We start from the raw sequence: 12,893 nt of genomic DNA, 5'->3' as shown, positions 1-12,893 counted from the left end.
GATACTGGTATAAATTATTTGATTATTTGTGGACTGTGTGTGTAATGTGTATGGTATGTGTTAGCTAAACAACCAAAATAGAGATCAAAAATATTAACATTTTATCAGACGCTATCAGCATTTATCGATCAATTTCCTACTATAATATAATTATCCAAAAAAATATGAGTTTGTCTTAAATCGTTTTATATTCATGAAATGTTAATCAAATATCCTTTTTTATTCGAACATTATTTAGTTGCTTCTATAAAATTTTCCAGTATGCAAGGTCCTATGTCCTTCTCCGTAATTCAAACTACATGTACGCAACATTTCAAGATGATTGGTTGAGCAGATTAAGCGTGATGAGGTGATAAACAAACTAATCTAATTTCTGATTAAATTATTTGAATTTGAATTTCAAACAAACTTACTTTCGCATTTACAACATTAGTTTGGATTAGTTACTAGTTCGAATCACAGCTTATATAAATAAATACTTTTAAGAGCACATAATAAAGTAAATTAATATCTTAATCTCCAGGTAGAAGAGCGCAAGCGAGCAATATGGGAGGCGTCGGTGTCTCGACGCGAGGCGCTGTTACAACGCGAGCGCGACCGGAGCGAGCGGCTGGAGCGAGCGAGGGCCGCTCGCTCGTCGCCGCGGCCCGCTTTCGCTTTCGGCTCGTCGACGCCGCGGCTTCTCGAGCCGCTAGATTCTAGTGGATTTTTCTGGGCTGCGCGCAGGTACTCTAAATTTACATACTTTTTCAATTGTAGATTACAGTTTCAGTTAAAAATATTCATTTCGGAATTTCAATCCGTACGTCCCAGTGTAGACGTTAAAACCTGCCAATCCACATTGGGCCCGCATAGTGTGGCCCATTCTCCTTGTCTATCTATAAGAACGACCAATGCCCCAGTTTTGAGAACATAAAAAAAACTAAAATGTTGGTTGATAAGATTGCTTCAATAAAGGATTGTCATTCGTTTAGGCTGTAAAGCAAACTAACAACGTGCTGTGACAATGGTCAGTTTTTGTCACAGTTTGGTGGGATCGATGCGTGTGAAGGCCATTGCCAATGCCGCCGAGCCAGACCGGCTGGCAGCAAAAACTTGTGGGCCGGCTTCGGCAAATGTTGGATTAAAAACAAAAAATAAACGAACATGGTGGGCCGATATGTTGATCTATTTAGTTTTTTTTATTTGTGTCACGATCACCGTCCTGGTTATATTATTGTTCTCTTGTATAAATAGCAATATTTATTAGTGTAATTTATAAAGTTATATATATAAATATTTTTTATTTTTAATATCTTTTTTTTTCGATTGGACTTTTCCATTTCAGCGCTTACATGACAAATATTCAATTAAGTATAATATTAGTAATCATTTTATTATTAAAGTAATCGGGTTATAACTCGAATGCTTATTGCTATTTAATATTTTTGTGTTAAATAATTATTTTGTTTTTAATTATCGCTTTATTACCACAGTATTTGAATTAGGTATATACATTAGAGGTCAAAACGAATGACAACTCTAAATAACTCTGCTGATTCATAAGTCAATTATTATTTGGCCAACATTTGTCCCAATCCAACTTATCCAACACGATGTAGACCAAGCAGATCAAGATAAAATTGTTAACATCTTTAACATAGCAATTACGATTGACTGCTAAACGTTGTCCAGTGTAAAATGATCTCTGCGTATTAAAAGACCCTGAGAATGTCTAAAAGTAGGCTGTGTACTAGTACTATAATTGGTACTATGCTTCTAGATATTAATTAATGATTTTGCTTTGCTTTCGGGTTATGGTTTCTATTCCCCAAGTGAATAACATAATTTCGATTTGGGTAGTCCCCGACGCGAAATCTAGATCTAAATGTTTAGCCGGCCAGAAAAACCTTTATTTCACAGGAATAAGAGTGTCGTAAATTCCCATTCGTATTGGCTCGGACAACGCGAGTCGATACGAGTGGTATATCTTCATCCTATTTTAACTGGACGACTTCGGTGGCGCAGTGGTAGTGCTTGCCTCTGAACCGAGAAGTCCCGTGTCATGATGGAAAATGACCTTTTTCTGATTGGCCCGGTTCTTGGATGTTAAGTTAGTATCCCATAACACAAGTCTCGAACTTAGGGGCTAGCTCAATCTGTGTGATTTGTCCAATTTTTTTTTTCTGACCGGCTAAAATCTTATCGCGTCCGTAAGCGTGCGACCCTTTATATTGAAGTATTTTTTATTATTTCGTTTTGTTACTAATTTTGTTCTTTTGTTTTCCACCCCCTCCAGTACGAACCCCATAGATCAGATGAACTTTTTTGAGTCGCTGTAAGCAGTTTTTTTTTAATTTTCAAGTATTTGTTGCGTCTATTTAATAACTAATGTTTTTAGATACTATATAGCAGGACTAACTTTCACTAATAATATTAGGTACTATCTTAATTTAGAATTTATTGATAGAATTTGATGCTATTCGTAATATATACAGGTACAATCTGAATCAAAAGTGTTAAGCAGAAAATTTGTTGCCTTGTTGTAAAATACTTTATATTGAATTGAATATATACAAAATGTATTTATGATACAATTTCTAAATTAGACATATTATACTTTGACTGAAACCTTTAAGTAAAGCTTCTACTCTGTACTTAAGTAGGAGATATTTTATTATGAGAGCTCTGTATCAATATATCTTTCTGTTGATGTAAAAGTACTTTTGCACACGACTGTACCTGCAGTAGTTCATTACCGTCTATTTTTAGTCATTACGTACTGCACGATAGTCTTGCATGGCGATGAGCATGGTAATTCCAATGTAAAAGCATGTTTTTTTTATATTTTGTAAATATTTTTGTTTTATTTTTACATGTGTTTGGAATATATGATGATCCAATTTTAGTGTGAGAAATGAGTGTAGAATACATCTTCATATGATATGATTTAAAACCATCTTTAAATCATATCATATGAAGATATATTCTTAGAAAATCTTATGAGATAACATCTCTTTAATTTTAGCTATACTCCACATTTGTTTCTTTCCAATTATCACAGCAATAGTCATGTTGATAATCTTCGAAAATTACCCTAACTGATATTATCGGAATTGTATCTTGATATTTTTAGATTTAGAAACAGATTCAAATATACAAAGGTTATGATATTTTCCATTAAAAATTGATAATAATTACATTCCCTAATTAAAGAGTAAATAAATACAACTGGAACCAATTAATTCCAGAAATAATTGAAATTGAAAATCTGTGAAAAATTATTCTAACATTGTCTTACTCGATTCGATTCCTATTACAAAAACAACGACGTCAGCTAATTACAAATGCATTGGCATACATATTTTACATTAAATTTATGAACGGTAGGCTTATATATTGTAAAAAAAAACCATATGAACATTCTGAAACTGTTTTATTTTTTAATTAGTACAAAAAATTTATGACTGTATGTAATTATCTTGAAATTCCGTTTCTTATCATTTGTTGTTAGTTGTTAAATCAGGTGTCTAGATAATTTGTAAATTTAGCAATTGTTTTCGCAACATATTGCACCTCTCTCTAAAGAATACTTTTCGTGTTTTGTACACATATTGAGGAAATATAGACATTAGTCGTCTAAATCGTTTCTTCACCACATGCAAAGTGAAATCTTATAACACAAATGATTGACGTCAATAAGTAATTAGTTAAAAATCTATAAGTATCGAAAAAGAGAATTAGCAAACTTTAAAAATACATAAATAATAAATTTTAGAAACCGATAGTAGACATTTGTGACGTTGCTAATAAGATGACGCACGGACATCGAGTGTGCCAATATTTGTTTTTTAATGTTATTTATTAATTTGTAGTCAATCGAATACAGGAAATATATGATTTCACCATGTCTTGTCTATAATATCTTGAAAGAGTATTTTTTGAAAATGCCAGTTTATTAAATCTATTTCGGTTCGATTATTATAGAATTATTGCCATATTAATCACCAACCCTGGTATTACAATCCTAATTATTATAAATACGAAAGTTTGTGAGGATGTATACTCATACACATACATCACACACACATACACACGTAACTGCGTATGTTTGTTACTCTTTCACGCGAATTCCCACGGGAGCGAAGCCCCGGATGGCAGTTAGTAATATTATACGCTAATTGAAATAGTTTTGAGTTTTTGACTTAAATATTGATCAATTACAACAGAATGCAGCTAGCACTTCACATTATGTGTATTTAGAGTTCAACTCTGACATTCCTAGATCCAGATTTAGGTCGAGCCTATGGTCTGTCTGTCCAGCACGGAAGTATATTTAGTATCGTGTTAACATCCACCGCGCGTATGAAATACCGTTCATTTATTGTGTGCCAGTAACACCAAATCGTTATGTAGGTTTAATAAATTGTAGAATAGATAGGTACATTGAGGTAAATATTTAATTATCACAATTAAATTGACCGCCTACCTATATCCTATCTTAATCCTAACACTATGTAATTCAGAGTACGGAGAAGGTTATCATCTCGGAAAAAATAACTGTTCCTGTGGGAAATTCACGAGGGTGGAGCCGTGCGTAAAAACTAGTTATCTTTAATATTATATATGGTTATTAATTAACTAGCTGGTGCCCGCGACTTCGTTCGCGTGGCCGAACAATTTTTTGTAAGGAGTCAAAATTATTAAAGAAATTTAACTGTACAGACAAAACGTAACCATAGCTATACAGAAGATGCTCATACGATTGAAATATATACTACAACAACTTTTATTAGGGCGTCATTTCTATATTTCCTCTAGTGTAGCTGTTCCATCTTGGGTCTGCATAAGTTATTTCAGATCTTGGATTTTTTACCTTAACAGAAAATGCTCATCAGGCTTAACAGCCAACTACATTCGAATAGCCCTTTTGACTATTAAAACATCCTACGGTTGCAAGTAATTAACATTAAATACTACAACCAATCGGAAGCAGTTTGCATAGCCCGTTGCCAAAGGGCTTAGCGTCATGTTCGTTTGATCGCCGACGGGAGCCCACTTTGCGTCGCTCGCAATTTCGGTCAAGTGGTAAACGTTAAAGAGGTACAGTCGGGGAGAAAATTAAAATACGATAGTAGTTTTCATCATCAGCCTTTAATTCATTTACGGATGTAGCGCCTCCTCGACGGTGTCGGCCCTTAGCTGTCTAATCTGGGCCCGTGTGTCACGTTTTGTTGTTTGTACAATAGAAGATGTTGATGATATGTCTTTGGATCACAGATTTACATGGGTTTACATGCTAAATTTCAACTTCATTTTAGTAGTTTCGGAGAAAACTAGTTAAGTGTGCCGAGAGAAAGATGGACAGAGAGACTGATGCACGAGTGATTTTCCATTTCCATTGCCATAAGGGTTCCATTTTTTTCCTTTTGACGTAGCATTGCTTTTATTTTAGTCCGTAATCAGTCTGTTTCTAAACAAGCCTTCAAATTAATTAAATAAATATAGTTGGACGCGTGCCAAATCTTAAAATTAATAGTTAGGTCGGTCGCCGCGTGCCTTGCTGCAGTTTGTTATCTAAATAATATAAAAATATTTTCCTATGCATGTCACATTTTTACTTTGAAATTTATATATGTATATTATATTTATAACACACTAGCAGCTCATTAAGCTGATGCGTGCGTGTCTTGAAGTTTGGAGATGTTATCCAATCTGTTCTTAAAACTGTTGACTGAAGGTGCAGTGACAACATTCTCAATGAAAACCATTTTCTTCTCGACAGTACAAAATATTTCACATATAGTCTAATTGCAGTGTTTATATTTTTGGAAATCAGACCTTTCATTTAGTGTTTGTTATCCGCAATTTATTATTTGTTGTAATTATTTCAATAACATAGTTATTTTGATAAAATACTTACGTTTTTAAATTTACTTACGTTTTTACCCACAGTAGCGCCATCTAATTTAGAAAGCGCCGTTGACTTATTGAACAAATCTTATATATGTACTTGCTTCCGGTGAATTAATTTGATGGTTAACGAAATAGCACTATACAAATAACTTAAGCGAATATCACTGGAATGAAAAGATATGTTGGTACTCCCTGACATAATTGCGGCAACATTTTCACAATAAATCCACATTCACCTCCCGCCAATCCCCAGAGATCTGTAAAAAGTCTACAAATGAAGACGGTTTTTAAGAAAGTATTCTTATTTATTTTTCTCTAGGGTTTGTATTTTATAAAAGTTCTGATTATTTTACTTGTCGTCTCAAACTTGGCTGTCTTTTGGATAAATTGACAATTTAACAAAATTAACTTTAAAATACACCATTTAATTTATCAACACTCCATAGGTTTTTGTCAGTAAGTCATATCAGATAATTTACAGTGACATTATTTGGAGTCTTATAAGCATTCAGTATGTATTTTATAATGAGAATTAAAAACGATGGTCAAACAACTAATATTATGATCAGTTAAATAGTAGTTAAAATGACATTACGTAATTACATGTTATTCATTTTTAACCAAGCAACTACTCTATTAAACTCAAAATATTAAATTCGTGCCAAGCGTTAGCAAATCCGAACAATATGCCGGTTCCAAACTATCGCGAATAATTTTGCCAAATTCGGCATACATTGCTAATTTTCCATTGCGGCAAATAAAAACACTAATATAAACTACGCAATGTTCATTCGAGTCGGTGTCCGACGATAATGTCGAGCCGGCATTACGATTTACAATATCAATTGCAAACCAAACATACACCACAATCCGTTATCCTTCCGGCCGGGCCCCGTGACGCCATCTTCCTCCGCCATTGTCTCTGAAACAATGGCCTTATTTTAATGGCGGAGTTGACGAAATCATGACATTTTTCATGCTAATTTTTGGGTTGGTGACCCTTTGTTTGACGAAGGCCATTTTGCAATGTATTGTTTTTTTAAATTAAGCTATTTTTTTTTTGTTTGGGCCATTAGGAACTTATACGCCTGTCGACCAGACTTATATATAAGACCCTTTTTACATATCGTATTTGATAGATCACCATTTGTAAAAGGAGTCTCCGGCTTAGAGAAATAAATTCGGCTTAAATTAATATTTGTATTAGTATACAATACAATTTTATAAGTTAATTAAGTATCTTTGCGTCGATTATATTTATTTTATCGCTTTGCTGGGCGGACACTTGACGCTATAACAGTTAAATTTCTTTCGTGTCTCTTTCAGTGTCCGTAAAATTGTTAAAATTTAATTTACGTTTAATTTTATAAATTTAATTTAATTTTATAAACTCTCACATACATAGCAAATTCATCGTTATTACCTGCTACATAAAGATCACACAGGGCAACTCGACTTATTGAAGTTAGTTTTAAAGTGTACTGAAAATCAGAATTGCATGCAATAAAATGTAGTATCAAATCAATTAGTTGCGTAGAATATATATATGTACTTATATACTGTATAGTTGTTATGTTGGTTATTGCATGTTATTTAGTTTTTACTTCTAAGTGTGTAAAAAGTGTTGATATCTAATAATTTATACTATAATTATAAATAAGTGGAAGTGCGCTAAGATAATTTAATTTTCAATGTTTTTTTTTAAGTTTTTTAAAAATAATTTAATAACACATTAAAAAATACTCATCTAGATCTTCCGACAGAGTATTATGAAAAAATTTTTTGTCTTTTATTTAACCCATTTTCAAATTAGGATGCAGTACCTATAGATATCTAATGTTTGTATAAATTAATCTCCAATTATCTCCAAAAAAATATACCTAGTTTGTGAACATAATCAAGCATCGCTTTGCATCGCCATGCAATAATAACCCCCAACTCCAAACCATTTAGTAAATTTTTATTAACATTTTGCTTGGACATTCCAGGGCGGCATCAACTACAAATGTGATGTTCGCGTCTGCGCCGCTGGTTAGACGCGCCTCGGCCTTGCATTTGGACTCAGACAATGATAACAAAGGTAATAAACCACACGACAACAATAACAACACAACAACTACAAATATGATATTTGCTTAGACACGCCTTGGGCTTCGATTGGGCTTTGACAATGATAATAAAGATATAGCGGACCCTGGCTCCGACGCTTAACAGCTGAGGAAAGTAACGGGAAAATGCTCAGATAAGAGAGAGTTGTTGCTTTAGCATTTTCTTTATAACTTCAGCAAAATGTAATAATATTCCACCTCTTATTTCTCCATATTTTGTTTATCCTTGACACATAATTATTACCATATATTTACCACCATACTGTCTACTATGTACCTACTTACTAAACATAATTATAATTAATGCTGCCAAACAAAGGAATTCAAATGATGACCATGAGTTTATGTAAGTAACTATTTAGCTAATTACACGTTTTATGTGCCGCTTTTGTCTATAAGCATTATTATTAATGTAGATTTAATCCAGTTCATAATGGTCGAGTGTTCATGCCAGTTGTCTAAGCCGTCTAGTGGTAATCCCTCACCGCAAGTGGTGGTCTACTAAACACTAATCAGATTGGAAAACCATGTGGCACGTACGAGTAGAATACGAACTTGGGAACATTCAATCGTTCAACCTTTCGTGGTATTTAGGGTAAAAGGCCTAGATGATTATGATTCTATTTCCACATAAAAAAAACTTGATCATTGTATAAATCAATTTGTTGCCATTCGACAAATGGCTCAGGATAGAGACCTTTGGAAGACAAAAGGGGTGGCCTTTGCCCAGCAGTGGGACACAAAATTAAGGCTATAAAAATCCAATACAATATATCAATATTGAATGCGAAAGTTTGTCGGTCGGTATCTGTCTCTGTCTGTGCGTTTGTTCCGCTTTCACGGCCAAACCGATGGACCGGTTACAAAATATATATATATGCCTGTAGTCAAAGAACAGGGTTCAAAACTAATTTTCTTTTTCAAAAATCAAATTTCTATGATGAAAAATTAAATTTCCACTTTCGCAGAGGAAAGCAAAACCTAGTGTGAAATAAATATAAAACAGTTGTTTATTGTTCGGAACCCATTACACTCGCCCGATGTAAGCCAGTGTTGTTTCAGCCTTGCATTGGATTAGAGATAATACCTAGTTCTTGCAAGCTGGATGTGTGTCAAGAAGATTAGACATCACTCACACATCATCAGACACTAATACTGGAAGGAAGCGACGCATAAGATAGGCTGTGGTTTCTCTTATGCGGAAAGAAAACTACCTATCTTATTAGAAACTATTTATATAATTCAGTAATAAATTTTTGCTTCGTTATCCTTACAATCGCGTTGTATCAGTGAAAATTAATGCCCTTTGTTTGAGTAGTTCCAGTTAGAGTGTTTAAACTAAACTAGATATAATACCTTCATACTCATTGTATGTTACTGACATTGTCAGTTGTAAAGAAGAAATAGTTTTTCTCTCTCTCTCTCTCTCTCAGAAATGGTCGCCAACAATGTATGTAGATTTGCTCTGTGAAAATAAAATAATTTACTGCATTGTTCTAAACCTCTATTTTATTCCTATTTTGCTCATAACCCATCAGAATATGCATATAGTTTACCTGTTTATAACACTGAGCAAGTGATTTTGTGGTTATGTACTCTATGTGATTTTATTTTAGTTTTATAATGAACTGTATGTAAATGTTGTATCTTTTGATATAAATGCAGCACATGCCTTATTAATCTAAATAAAAGAACGTTGGGCTTTACTTTGTATTTCATTTCGTGTCTTCTCCGCGTCAATAAGTCTCCAGCCCTCTATATTGTATGGATGCGTGAGACGCGGATGTGTATCAGCTTAATAAGAAAATATATGTGTTTTATAATTGTTTTGTAATGTTCTTGGTAAAACTCTCATTTATAAAAGCGTTGGGATTAAAGCGTGATGTGTCGTTTATTATGATTTTGTCTTATTAGCGCAGAAATGACACCAAATTATTGCTGGATTGATTAGAGTAAAATTGACTAAATAATATGATATTTACGTACAAATTAAAAAATAGATATACTATAATATGAGAATCGACGTAACCAGTTCCTCTCTGGCAGCACCCGATTCACAAGTCAACACAGAGAGAAGCTCACCGGTCCAATGAAGTTCTGTTTTGTTCTGACCTCGGTGGCGCAGTGGTAAAGTGCTTGCCTCTGAACCGAGAGGTCCCGGGTTCAATCCCCGGTCGTCATGATGGAAAATGATCTTTTTCTGATTGCCTCGGGTCTTGCATGTTTATCTATATATAATATGTATTTGTTATAAAATATAGTATACCGTTGAGTTAGTATCCCATAACACAAGTATCAAACTTACATTGGGGCTAGTTCAATCTGTGTGATTTGTATTAATATATTTATATTCGTTTATTGTTGACTGTTCAGAAGTATCAGTGCACTGTATCACTCGGCAGACGAACCGGACCGGCAGCCGGCGCCGGCGTGGTCGTCGGTGGCGCGGCGACGCACGGACCTGGTGCCGACGGTGCCCGCGCCGCGCGCGCCAGGTAGAGCGTACTCCATGACCCGCCTGGACCGCCTCGCCGCGTCCGGCCCGCAGCCGCCGCCGCCGCCGCTGCTGCTACCGCACCGGACTCGTATGTTGATCGAGTGTTGGGAGAGGTCGCTTCGCAAGGTTTTGTGGCTTCGCATCTTAGCGTGTGTCGATTGAAATAGGCATCGATCGTCATTGGTGAAATGAAAATTCCCTCAGTTTTCGTAATTGGCTGCAAAATAACGAAATTTAATTTACATTCAATTGCGCGTATTTCGTTATGCATATGTGAAACTCGTCGATAGATAAAGTAAAAAATTTTTCAATATTTTAAAATTTATTTCAATTTCAAGGAAAATATAATTATTACACAGCTTAAAATATACATTTATCACGCCAGTTTCTTACCTTAAAAGGTGACATCCTTTTGGAAACTTTTTACAAAATTTCAACAAAATAAGTACAACGAACGAAATGACATTTTTTTTACAATTTAAAATTTATGTTTTTCAAATAGTCACGAACATCTCCAATGTTCGTCAATCTACATACTATATACATATAAAATTTCGTTTGTTCTTGAACCTATATATTTTCTCTGTGGAATTTATATTGTCAGCAAAATAAGAACCAAAAAAATATTACGCTTAGCAAACGTGAATAATAAAACGCTTTGCTTTATTATAATAACAAAATATTTGTCATTATTTGTTCTTAACAATTTGTCTATACTAATTTGAAAGCAAAAGTATATTTGTGTATATGTAGGTAATTGATAGAAACAGTAGTGTGTGTGTGATTCTGCGTGTGTGATGTGTGAGCTATCAAGAATTTGTTTTAGAATGAAATTTTAGTATCGTACATGTAAATATTTGCATAGCATTCTTCTTAGATGTATGATCATCGAAAACTGGAGTTAGTTATCTATTTCTTAATCGATTACAAAGTTAGTCGATCGTCATACCCTGGTCTTATTGTCTATTAAATAATCTTGGTGTTTTTGTTCACTGATCATTTGTGGTATTGGTTCCAACGTTTCCATAAATAATCGGGTACGTAACTCTATCTCTTTCTCTCTTCTACGCGGTCCGGTTCTCTTCCATTTTCTTCTAATATAAGGTGAGTGAATATTTACTAATTTATATTTAAGTCACTGCTTTGTTACTAATATAATACAAAGCACAAGGTAAAGGTAATAATTTTGTTGCACAAGTACATGCACTAAGCTATGCACATTAATAATTTGTCGGCGTGATGGATCTTTATTGAATTTTTTAACTGAAAGCAACTATTTTAAACACATGTACATAAAAATAAACTCTATGCCAATATTGATTTGTATACTCCACAACTATATATTTTTTACTAATACGATTCAAGCTACTATCGACCAAATAACACGTTTAATAAGACAGTAATTCCCACATTGACATTTACGTACCGAATACGTTGATGATTAAATACCATATTCACCTAAAGCATCACGCGATAAGATCTATATTCACTTGACAAAATAACTCGCTTCGTTCGAAACTTACATCACGCGATATGCGACTTACTGCCACAGGCCACAAGGATAATATTCGCTTCCGCTCAACTTGTCGATGGCAGCGAAATGTCTCTCAAAATTGCCTTGTATACTTTAATATCAGCATTTGAAGTAAATGAAGAATACTCAACTGACCGTCGACCTAATAACATATACAATAAGACAGTATGACATTCTTATACAAGCATAGAACGCGTAATCATTACAATAATTCACCTAACACATCACGCAATAAGATCTCATCGTGACAGAAACACGACTAATATACTCGCATCGTCCGTAACAATTACATCACGCGACATGCGGCCTACCGCCACAGGAAACAAGGGCCATATTCGCTTGCGCTCAGCTTATCGATGTTAACAGAGACGCGGTCAGGGGAGACGACGCCGAGCTCGCGGCCCGGCAGCGCCATGTCCGTGACGCGGCGCGCGCAGCCGCGCCGGCCGCGCCCCGCCTCCATCGCCGGCACTGGAGTCAACACGCCTAGAGGTGACGTATTACTATGCCATATTCTAATGGCCACTTGCATGTCTGTTCTGAGGTGGAAGTTCGGGTTTCCATTATCGAATGGATTCGAAAGTAAGAAAAACGAAAATTTTTGGGAAGGTATATGATTGAATGTGTACTTTGCATGAGGATATTTTGAAGTAGAAATACTGGTTTTATCATTATTATTGTTCAATGGCTTTATACCGTTTAATAAAAGTAACTCCACTTTTATTTGTTTGAATTGAAAGTGGATTTTGCAACATTTCGTCATTCGTACTATACACTAGTTTTGTTGTTATAATAGTATTTTTTAATTAACAATTAATGTGCTTTCCCGCTTGTTTCATTATTTGATGTGCTTGCATCG

The 12,893-nt window shown here is 34.5% G+C and overlaps 1 protein-coding gene across 12 annotated transcripts in view; it reads left to right on the top strand.

The window, feature by feature from the left end:
- The window catches only part of LOC128678013 (calponin homology domain-containing protein DDB_G0272472-like), a 52,271-nt gene that overhangs the window by 23,765 nt on the left and 15,613 nt on the right, over positions 1-12,893 (top strand). For 4 of the 12 annotated variants that reach the window (XM_053759211.2, XM_053759215.2, XM_053759212.2 and 1 more), the window contains 6 exons: positions 524-726; positions 2,279-2,317; positions 7,884-7,975; positions 8,323-8,349; positions 10,406-10,588; positions 12,401-12,526. In XM_053759211.2, the coding sequence (XP_053615186.1) occupies positions 524-726; positions 2,279-2,317; positions 7,884-7,975; positions 8,323-8,349; positions 10,406-10,588; positions 12,401-12,526 (670 nt within the window). The remainder of the gene's footprint in view (positions 1-523; positions 727-2,278; positions 2,318-7,883; positions 7,976-8,322; positions 8,350-10,405; positions 10,589-12,400; positions 12,527-12,893) is intronic. The other 8 variants (XM_053759222.2, XM_053759214.2, XM_053759218.2 and 5 more) reach the window with 7 other exon arrangements.

The sequence above is a fragment of the Plodia interpunctella genome, chromosome 19 (genome assembly GCF_027563975.2).
Source record: "Plodia interpunctella isolate USDA-ARS_2022_Savannah chromosome 19, ilPloInte3.2, whole genome shotgun sequence".
Lineage (NCBI taxonomy): Eukaryota > Metazoa > Arthropoda > Insecta > Lepidoptera > Pyralidae > Plodia > Plodia interpunctella.
This window is presented reverse-complemented; position numbering and strand designations above follow the sequence as displayed.